Raw genomic sequence first — 11,470 nt, forward strand, 5'->3', positions numbered from 1 at the left:
CGAGCAACATGCTGCTGTTTTGACCGTTTTTCCCTGTTTTCATCAAATAAAGAACTTGAGAACGATCTTCGCCTCTCGCAGTCTGTATAGACTAAACTTCGACAGAATTGGTGGAGGATGCGGGCATCTCATCGTGCTTGGAAAGGAAACATCTGAATTTTGCTCTAAACGATTCCCTTCTGGATGTCGGCTGACGACGCATTGCATCCAGTAACGGTTCAGCTGGGAATAATGGGAGAACAAGGACCGAGCCGAAAGAGAGACAAAGAGGAGTGGATTGCCAGTTTATTTTTGACTCACAATTGTGACTGGGACATTCAACAAAAGTAAGGCAGAAACCTCTTGTATTTATTACGAAAATCTGCACATTGACAATGCTAAATTTACCAAAACTTGACCTAAATTTTCCACATTGCACAAGTATGGATTTAGTGAATGTTAGCTCATTAGTTTAGACAATCAGTTGGACTGATTTAAAGAGGAGTTGGACTCCAAAACACGTTGGACGTGTAAAAGTACGTACAATCAGTTGGACTGATTTAAAAGGGAGTTGGACTCCGGAAAAAATCAATAAAAATAAAACGTGGGACGTGTAGGTAACTAAAGGGAACTAAGAAAGCTATTACTTGGCTTAAAGCATTCTACTGACAAGATTAACTACCCTCTGTGGCTAGGTGGAATTTTTATTTATTTAGTTAATTTTATTTTTTCAAGTTTGTATTCTATTTACATTTTAAATTTAATTATTTTTTTTATTTGATTTTTTTTTTATTTGATTTTTTATTTTTATTTTAAATCTTTAATTTCAAATTTAAATTTTAATATCATTTTTTCCCTAAAACATATTTCATTTCATTATTATTCTTATAATTATTGTTCGAATTATAATAATAATAGTTATTATTATTAGTTTTATTGTTTTGTTTGTTTTTGAAATACCACTGACTGCCACACTTTTTTTATTATCAAATAATAATAATAATCAAAAAATTTAAATTAAGATACAGATAAATTAAATAAAATGGACCTTATTCCATTCAAAATGAATAACTTTTTGAAGGATCTGGAAAACACAATCTGTGCAAATGAACAAAACCCAAAGGAAGCAAAAAAGCAAACTACACAAATGAAGAACCTCTTCCAAAAATATGCAGAGAAAAGATTGATTAATCACGGTGATGAAGCTGTGGCTCCTCCCACAGAACAACAATGGAATTGTATTCATGAATATCATCAATCTAAGGTCCTGCATTACAAAACACATCAGATTTGGACAGTGAAAGGAAAAACTGTTGACAAAAAGAAACTGAAAGAACATGATGAACAATTATCATTTTCAGTGAAACTACATAAAATGGCAAAAGACATTTCAATCAGAAGAGAGAGACTATTTCTGGCCAATATTCAGGTGAAACCAGAAGAGCATCAAACAATCAGAAAAAACAAAATGAAACAGAAAAACAGAGCCGATAAGCGCATCCCTTTTGGAGTGAATAACAAAAACAAAGATGGAGGCTCTAGAACAGATGAAGAGAGCGAGCAGACTGGGGTACAAGGTCGACGTCACAGCTATAGCGCCCCCCCACCTCTGGCCAAAGGAGAACTGCAGTGCCCCTCCGCTGAAAACGAACATCATAGCGCATATGCACAACTGGCGAAAGAACTGAAGAAAATTATGACAGAAACGGAACAAGAAAAACCAGCTCCCCACACTTCTACTCCAGCGGCTCCTCCCCTGCAGGGCTCATCCATGGATTCATCTCTGATAAAAGGTACAACCAGAACCATGCCACAGCTGCCATCGAAACATGCTGTAGTCTCGGGTACTCTGACTATGGTTCCGTCAGAACCCACTCAAGAACAAAGACAGATGCAGGATTTGAAGGAACAGGTGTTAGCTCTGACAACATTGGTTTCCAGCCAAAATCACATCTCCAAATTCATGCTCAAGCAAACAGTGGCTCAAAAAGATCAACTTGCCACCAATGCATGGTCACCACCTGAAGTGGCTTCAGACACAGATGAAGAAAAAAGATTGCAACGACTACTGGAAAAAAAAGAACGAGAAGTGGCGGCTGATCTACGCAGGAAACAAGAAGAGATAAAACTTGGACGAAAGGGGGAAACAGTCCTAGGAACTGGGCTAATAGAAGCTAAAAGAAAGCAGCAAGCACAGCAGAAACTGCACATTCAAAGAGGAGTGGAACAACAGAAGAAAACGGGTTCAGACCCATTTGTGTCAACACCAAATCAATATGTGGCGGGAGCATTCACAGGAATGGTGGATGAGCATGGATACGACAACGCTTTCTTGAGTGGAGAACTTCACCCGCTCCCCGTCCACAAAGGTACCAAGGAAGAAGAGGATGAGGTTTCTAGCACTGAAGAGACTCCTCTTCTCATTGCACCTCTCCGAATGACTGCAAGTAACCAAGAGGTGTACCAACCATTCGCATTGAAAGACCTAGAAGGGCTGATGTTAAAACTGCCCAAACTGACACAAGGTGCGCCGGCCTTCCTCAGAGCATTGACCATGAATACAGCGGGAGAAACACTTTGCTGGGGAGATGTGTCTGCAATTCTTATAAGAGCAACAGATAAGAATACGGCGGCCAGGATCCGTTCTGAAGTATCCAAACAGAGTCATGCTCCAGTTAGAGCATCCACATCATTTGCCACCATAAAGCCTCAGTTAACTCAGGTACTTAAAGGAATGTATCCCACCTGCCTTCCTGATGCACTGTTGGCTCTGGAAATGAAAGATGATGAAGACTATTTTACATATAAGCAAAGAGCTAAAGCACAGTTCCATGATGCAACTGGAGAGCCCATACAACCTGGTACGGGCAACACTCTCATGTTCTTTTCTACTCTGGTAAAAGGACTACCCAAATGTGTCCAGGATCATTTGGCTGATGTTGTTGGTCTTTACTCAAAGACAGAAAAAGAGTTTGATGCCAACTGCCAACATCACGTTGCTAAGTACCTGAAGGAAAAAAGGACGGAATGAGGATATGGAAAAAATGAAAATGGCAACGATCAAATTACAACTCAAAAAGCTCCAAGAAGAGGTGAATGATAAAAAGAAGCAAAATAAGTCTGCCAAGGTAATGACTGTGGCAACAGAAGATAATCCAGTGTCAGACAGTACCCAACAGCTTGCTATGGCGATTAAAATGGTCCTGGGACAAGTACAAACCACTGTGACACAACCACAGGCAGTATCATCCACCACAGGACCAAAGAACAACACACCTGCTTCAGCAATCATCTACAATCAAGAACGTGAACGTAACACATTCTCTCGTGGAAGAGGACATGGGGCAGTAGCTGGAAGAGGGCAAAACAGGTTCAGTGTGGCTCCTGATCAGTGCTTGAACTGCTTTGGAACTGGACATTGGGTTCGAGACTGCCCCATTGGGCAAACACAAAGAGGTCCACACCAAATGGCCCCAAACCAACCTGGCTAATTTCAAAGATCTCAAATGATGAACATGAGCCAACACATGTCAAGCCAGAACCATCTACCACCACCCTTGCGCCTTGTGGTCTCCCTGGTTATACCACATCTTTGGGCCCTGGGCTGGCACTGTTTCTGTTTTTCACCAATATTATTGTTATTGCCTATGTATTGATTATGATTGGATGCTGTGCTGTCTTAGATCACTTGATTGCATCTGCTCTTACTAAAACAACCTGCTTATTTTTGGACCCTGATTACACACGCTATTACTTTGCCAAACACAAATCTAACTCTGATAGTGACAAGATTCCTATACTTTTTCCAGAATCTGACTAGTCTGATTACTATATCCCACCATGTGTTTACACTAACTGGGGATGCTCCTTGTCTCACATCGATTTTTACTAAATTAGTTATTTTAAGGATTTGATTGATTATATGATGATTTGATTTGATTTTTAAACATTTAATATGTTTTTGGGGGGTTTAAGTTGTTCTTTTGTGAGGTTGCGTCTGGCGCCTCTTTAGTGTGATCACATGTGAATGTGATCAAAAGGGGAAATTGTGGATATTGATCAAATTATTGTCATGTCTGTGTCCTATTTATCATGAGTCAAGACGATCTTGCTGCATGGGTCACAATGAACTATTCTGTGTATTTTAACTATTCTGTGTATTTTCTGATCATCTGTGGACTAGTCTAAACAATCTTAAAGCGGACGTTATAGCGAAGGTCAGGCCATTTTTATCAGACCCAAGCAACAGCGATATAAAACACAGCTAAATCTTCTGAAGTTGAATCTCAGCTGCAAGACGAGCAACATGCTGCTGTTTTGACCGTTTTTCCCTGTTTTCATCAAATAAAGACTTTGAGAACGATCTTCGCCTCTCGGAGTCTGTATAGACTAAACTTCGACAGAACTTCAGAACTTCAGTAAATGAATACGTTTTTTAGAGGTGGAAGATTGTTTAAAATAATAAATGTAGAAGTAAAAAATACATTCATTACAAGTTAATTCTGATGTAATGAGCCACATGAAATAATGTTCTAACTCGGGGTTGAACTATGTTATTAAGTATAACTTAAGTATTATGAAAACATAAAAGTCAGATTTCATATGTTTTTTAAAATCAAACTATAAATGAGAGGAGATTTTAGAGATAAAACTAACCCCACCACGTAAAAATAGGGTAAAGTTTTTTTTGTTTTTTGTTTCTTAGGTTTTCATCTTTTCTTTCCTTTTTTTACTCCTACTGTCATAAACTTAATACTTAATACTCATAAACAGAAAGACAGTTTGTCTTTCTGTTTGTCGCATGCGCTTTTCTCATTTTGTGCCTTATCATTGGTTCCGTCCTTTCAGTAAATCAGATGTTCTGTCCGGACGTTTTCCCTCTCTCCACACGCGTTCCCGAGTCTCCAGGACGTTTTCCCCTCTCTCCACACGCGTTACCGACTCTCCAGGACGTTTCCCTCTCTCCACACGCGTTCCCGAGTCTCCAGGACGTTTTCCCTCTCTCCACACGTGTTCCTGACTCTCCAGGACATTTTTTCCTCTCTCCACACGCGTTCCCGAGTCTCCAGGACGTTTTCCCTCTCTCCACACGTGTTCCTGACTCTCCAGGACATTTTTTCCTCTCTCCACACGCGTTCCCGACTCTCCAGGACGTTTTCCCTCTCTCCACACGTGTTCCCGACTCTCCAGGACGTTTTCCCTCTCTCCACACGCGTTCCCGAGTCTCCAGGACATTTTCCCTCTCTCCACACGTGTTCCCGACTCTCCAGGACATTTTTTCCTCTCTCCACACGCGTTCCCGACTCTTCAGGACGTTTTCCCCTCTCTCCACACGCGTTCCCGACTCTTCAGGACGTTTTCCCTCTCTCCACACGCGTTCCCAACTCTCCAGGATGTTTTCCCCTCTCTCCACACGCGTTCCCGAGTCTCCAGGACGTTTTTCCCCTATCTACAAACACCTAAAACAACATCCCTGTTCATCCACCGTCATAACAAAAACATGTCAGACAAATAGTTCAAAAATGTTCTCACTTGCTGTAATTCAGAGGTATATACCGTATTTTTCAGACTATAGACGTTTTTCCCTCTCTCCACACACGTTCCCGACTCTCCAGAACGTTTTCCCTCTGTCCACACGCATTCCCGACTCTCCAGAACGTTTTCCCTCTGTCCACACGCATTCCTGACTCTTCAGGACGTTTTTCCCTCTCTCCACACACGTTCCCGACTCTCCAGGACGGTTTCCCTCTCTCCACACGTGTTCCCAACTCTCCAGGACGTTTTCCCTCTCTCCACATGCGTTCCTGACTCTTCAGGACGTTTTCCCTCTCTCCAAACGCGTTCCCGACTCTCCAGGACGTTTTCCCTCTCTCCACACGCGTTCCTGACTCTCCATGACGTTTTCCCTCTCTCCACACGCGTTCCCGACTCTCCAGGATGTTTTCCCTCTCTCCATACGTGTTCCCAACTCTCCAGGACGTTTCCCTCTCTCCACACGCGTTCCCGACTCTCCATGACGTTTTCCCTCTCTCCACACGTGTTCCCGACTCTCCAGGACGGTTTCCCTTTGTCCACACGCATTCCCGACTCTTCAGGACATTTTCCCTCTCTCCACACATGTTCCCGACTCTCAAGGACCATTTCCCTATCTCCACACGCGTTCCTGACTCTCCATGATGTTTTCCCTCTCTCCACGCGCGTTCCCGACTCTTCAGGACGTTTTCCTCTCTCTCCACACGCGTTCCCGACTCTCCAGAACGTTTTCCTCTCTCTCCACACATGTTTCCGACTCTCAAGGACCATTTCCCTCTCTCCACACGCGTTCCCGACTCTCCAGTACGTTTTCCCTCTCTCCACACGCGTTCCCGACTCTCCAGTACGTTTTCCCTCTCTCCACACGCGTTCCCGACTCTCTAGGACGTTTTCCCTCTCCCCACACGCGTTCCCGACTCTTGCGCGGGTCAGTCTCGGGTTAGCGGGCCAGTGCAGGGTTTTATCTCCCCCGCACGCCGTGAAACTGAGAGCCTCTATCTGCAGTAATCTACCAGTCCTCTTCATTGCGACGTGTCCCTCCCGGTGCATTGCAGATAACACATTGTTTGCACCCAGGACCGGAACAAAGAGACGCATTACAAAAGTGCACCAATTATTGAACGATTATCTCCAAAGGAACCTGAGAGAATCTGATACGGTGTCATCCGCTTCGACACATCGCGAGTAAGTGATACAATCCAATCACAAAAACAACCTTCTCTGAATAAATGTTGTTTAAAAAAGCGCTTTGTTTCGCCGTGTACTTTCATCTTTTTATTTGGTTTAATTGTGTTTTTGGTAAAGGTTCAACCCTTCTTTGTTCGAGTGATAGGTCAGTTTTTCAAGTTATTGTTTAGCAGGAAAAACAGCTGCGTCGGATGAAATGCAAGATTGATTTAGAGGTTTAATGTCACTGTGGGACATTCTAGGCAAAGCAATAACATCTCTTTGAAGACAAGCAGGAAAGTTACTTAGAGCACTTTTGTAGAATAAGAAGTTGCCTTTTTGTAGCGCAAGTTTACAAGTTTTACATGTTTTAGCTAGGATTGAATGACAATAAGTTTGTTATCTTAAGTTTGGGAGCAGGACCACACCCCTTTCACACCCCTTCTTGCGGCTACACTATTTAAGCATCCAGGTCACACACATCAGTTTTCGTGACTTTGTGCCTCTCCCACCCTCTTCTAATCATTCTAGTTCATCTCGTAGACGGGGGTATCGAGGCCCGGGAGCCTACAGCCCTCATCACCGTCATCAGAATCCAAAACTACAGAGTCTCAGCTTCACAAAGGCTCCAGCGGTTCAGGAGCAGCTTCAGCTTCAGCTTCAGTTTTAATTGGCAGCCATTTTTTCAGGCGTTTTAGGAAAAATGGGCCTAGGAATTAAATCACTGAGTTTATGCTTACGCTTAGGGTATTCATTATTTTATCTATGTATTTATTTATTTATTGTATTTATACATTTTAGACCTACATATATTTATTCGTGTTTTATTTTTTTCCACCCCCAAAGTTCTAGTTTTTAGTTTTGACTCATATATTTAGTTTTTAGTTATTTTAATCCATATGTTCTTAGTGTTTCTTCTGAGGAGCCACAGCACCAGGAGTAGTGGAGCCTGGCACGTGGGTGTCTGGGTGCTCTGGGTCTTCTGGGTGCTCTGGGTCTTCTGGGTGCTCTGGGTCCTCTGGGTGCTCTGGGTACTCTGGATCCTCTGGGTCCTCTGGGTCATCTGGGTGCTCTAAGTCCTCTGGGTGCTCTGGGTCTTCTGGGTGCTCTGGGTCCTCTGGGTGCTCTGGGTCCTCTGGGTGCTCTGGATCCTCTGGGTGCTCTGGGTCCTCTAGGTCCTGTGGGTGCTGTGGGTGCTCTGGTTCCTCTGGATGCTCTGGGTCCTCTGGGTCCTCTGGATCCTCTGGGTCCTCTGGGTGCTCTGGGTCCTCTAGGTCCTGTGGGTGCTGTGGGTGCTCTGGGTCCTCTGGGTGCTCTGGGTCCTCTGGGTGCTCTGGGTCCTCTGGGTGCTCTGGGTCCTGTGGGTGCTCTGGGTCCTCTGGGTGCTCTGGGTGCTGTGGGTCTTCTGGGTGCTCTGGGTGCTCTGAGTGCTCTGGGTCCTCTGGGTGCTCTGGGTCCTCTAGGTCTTCTGGGTGCTGTAGGTGCTCTGGGTCCTCTGGGTGCTCTGGGTGCTCTGGGCCCTCTGGGTGCTCTGGGTCCTCTGGGTACTCTGGGTCTTCTGGGTGCTCTGGGTACTCTGGGTGCTCTGGGTCTTCTGGGTCCTCTGGGTCCTCTGGGTGCTTTGGGTCCTCTAGGTCTTCTGGGTGCTGTGGGTGCTCTGGGTTCTCTGGGCCCTCTGGGTGCTCTGGGCCCTCTGGGTGCTCTGGGCCCTCTGGGTGCTCTAGTTACAAACCTGTATGCTCGGGTCCTGCCCCTTCAGCGCTGTATATAATCTCTGAGGCTTCTCGTCACATCACACAATGATCAAACACTGGTGAGCTTTGCTCATACTCACTTTAGACTCATGTGCATGCTACGTTATTATATTGAGCTAAATTCAACACAATGTTCTGCCTCCGTCTCTTCACAGGTTAAACTCTGGAACAATGAAGTCCATCATCTTCATCTCTCTGTTATCTCTCATCACGAGGACTCAAGCTCAGTCATTGCCGCCAGAATGTGTTGAATCTCCAACTAACAGACCCCCAGGTACAGTTTGTTTTCTTACAGTTGTTCTCAACACTTTTCTCAGGTATTACAAGGCACCTGGTAGTCAGAAGGATTTTGCATTTATTCCAGGACAAAACTGATGGACTGCATGCATCAAGCACAATTAATCCTTATTTATGGTGAATTTAAGACAACTGGTAAATGAGCTCTGTCCATGAACGGTGCTCAAACTGATAATTCCTACTGGTGAGACTTCCACTACAACTGTGGCATAGCTTATTAGATCAATGTCAATCTCAACAGAAAAGTGATAGAAGCGATAAAACGTCACATAACAAGGTCAACGTTTCTTCAGTGTGCGGTTACTGTAACCAATTCTGTGCTCATTTGTTTGGCTAGGTCGCAGACATTACAGTGACCTGCGGCACTACGTTCATGGATCTGAGCATTTTACTCTGTCCCATTTACAACGCCAACTTCAACGAGTCCCTGCTCATCCTCAACAATCAGCTCAGAGAAGAGTGTAAAGGGACGGCAGACTTCAGTGTGGAGCCGCCTGTGCTGAGGTACAGTTTCCCCATCGATGAACAGTCCGTCTCAGCCTGCAACAACCACATTCAGGTATTTGTGCTCTACTAGTCTGTGCTCACATTGTAGAGTTTGTGTGTAATAATCTCAAACTAATTTAACTCTGTGGACAATTCAGTTTTTGTGAAATAATAAGCTTAAAATCCACAAATATTGTAGTTTATCAGGAGTGTTTTAATTTATGAGCGACTTTCAGTGTCTGTGGACGCACACACACACGTACACACACACACACACACGCACACACACACGAACATGCTATATAACTTGCCGTACTTAAATCTTCAAATCGTGTTCTCGACTTTTCTTTTTTTTTCCGCAGATCACAAATCACGCTGGAACTGGAGACTTTGGCGAGTTCTCCAATATTCAGTTCGTGACGATCTCGGGCATGGTAGTGACCTTTGACCCCACCACTGGTATGATCACGTACCGGCCACAGGTGACCTACATGTACTCCTGCCGTTACCCTCTGCAGTATGTCCTGAACAACACTCAGATGGCTGTGTAAGCGACTACTCATTTCATCACACGTATGTAGTTCACAGGAATGTATGCTTGCTTTGGGGACGTCTTGCCTTTATTAATCTTTGATCTTAGAGCCATTGGGCCATGTTTTTTTATTCCCCTCCCCAGTTTTTATTCTAGTTTCGTTACTGAAATGGCGCTTGTTGTGAATAGTATGTGTTTTGTTTTCAGAGCTGGTGTGAACCTGGTAATCAACGAGAACAACGGCAGTTTCATCAGCTCTCTGAAGTTCAGTCTTTATTCTGTGAGAACTCCCTATTTATTTTATTTTATTTTATTTTATTTATTATTATTTTATTATTTTATCACTATTATATCATTATTATTGTATTATTATTTTTTGGTATTTCTTTATAATTTCTATTTTATTTATTTTTTAATGTACATTTTATGGTGTAGGGTACACCCTCTTTGTCGCATGAATACTGTAAAATTACAGATGTTTTTATTGTAAAAAAAAACACTTATTTTTTATTTAGTATTTCTTTTACCCTTAAAAAACGTACATATTGGTCGTTTAAACACACCAAAAATGACCGTTTCCTCTCCCTGTTATTACAGAATGAGTTTTACAATGAATCACTTCTAATTCCGGAAACAGGACTTCCTCTAAAAAAAGAAATCTACGCAGAAGTCAGTGCTTCCAATCTCAGACAGGTTTGTTGGCATTAAAATATTTATGTGTTGTGTGCAGTTGCTTTACTGTGAACTTTGAGCAGTTTTCACTCTTTTTTCCACTTAAACTAAACTAAACCGAACGTGTGTGTTTACTGTATAAAGCATGACAATAATATATAATTTGTTTGAACTTCAAAAGGTTTCACGTGCTGCTCTGGTGGTGCAAGGCAACAGTGGATCCACACGCAGATGCTTCAGACGGATATGACCTTTTTGTTGGGTAAATATATTGATTTAAAACAATAAATATATTAGTTAAGTCAATTTTTCAAGGAGCAATTATTTACCATTCTTGTTAAGTGAATTATAGGCCACATTTGATAATCACAATGATACTCATCTGGTTTTCCAATGAATTACATCTTATAGTATGCACAAATGTACTTAACTAGTATGGTCGGCCAATATTAGAGACATCGTTCTCCAAGTTAATTGTGAGTCCACCTTTCTGTCCCGATAGCTGTGACCGGGACCCTCACACAACGCTGGGGGACAATGGCGTCTCGGAGAAGGCTCGCTTTGTGTTCCAGGCCTTTCGCTTTGTGGAGCATCAGGATCAGGAGGTGTCCATGTACTTCCTGCACTGCTACACCGGCCTGTGCCAGAAGGACCAGTGCGCCAGCATGCTCCCGGTGAGTCCAAGCCCGTCCAGTGGGGATGAGGAGGATCTGACATTTTGGTCGATTTGGTCGACATTCATGGTTGATATTCTCATTTTAAACTAAACACATGGTTATAAGATTGATCCCTCATCACAAATACCTAGAGTTGTATTTAACTTCATGCATGTGTGTTTGTTGAATCTGCTCTGAGCCTCAGAAAACTCCAAAATTCACAAAATTTGATGTCTTCGTTGTTAAGTCCATAAATCATTGCCATTTGAGTATTTCTCCAGTCAAATTGAATTCATTCCATTCTGCGCGTTCACATTAGCATGTTGGTGGCCTAGCTTTTGTCTATTTTCCCCATTGTAATTCCCTTTGCTGCCAGTAGAGGGTCTTCTAACACA

General features: G+C 43.1%; 1 protein-coding gene across 1 annotated transcript; it reads left to right on the forward strand.

Moving 5' to 3' along the window:
• Positions 1 to 8,588: 8,588 nt before the first annotated feature.
• LOC140361524 (zona pellucida-like domain-containing protein 1) lies at positions 8,589 to 10,498 on the forward strand. The gene is made up of 5 exons (XM_072447237.1): positions 8,589 to 8,711; positions 9,067 to 9,288; positions 9,578 to 9,762; positions 9,955 to 10,027; positions 10,478 to 10,498. The coding sequence occupies exons 1-5, from the start codon at positions 8,604 to 8,606 to the stop codon at positions 10,496 to 10,498; spliced, it is 609 nt and encodes a 202-aa protein (XP_072303338.1). The 5' UTR covers positions 8,589 to 8,603.
• The last annotated feature ends 972 nt before the right edge of the window (positions 10,499 to 11,470 follow it).

The sequence above is a fragment of the Eucyclogobius newberryi genome, unplaced genomic scaffold, assembly GCF_026437365.1.
Source record: "Eucyclogobius newberryi isolate DKJ021-1_F unplaced genomic scaffold, fEucNew1.0.hap1 SCAF_16, whole genome shotgun sequence".
In the NCBI taxonomy this organism is placed as follows: Eukaryota; Metazoa; Chordata; class Actinopteri; order Gobiiformes; family Gobiidae; genus Eucyclogobius; species Eucyclogobius newberryi.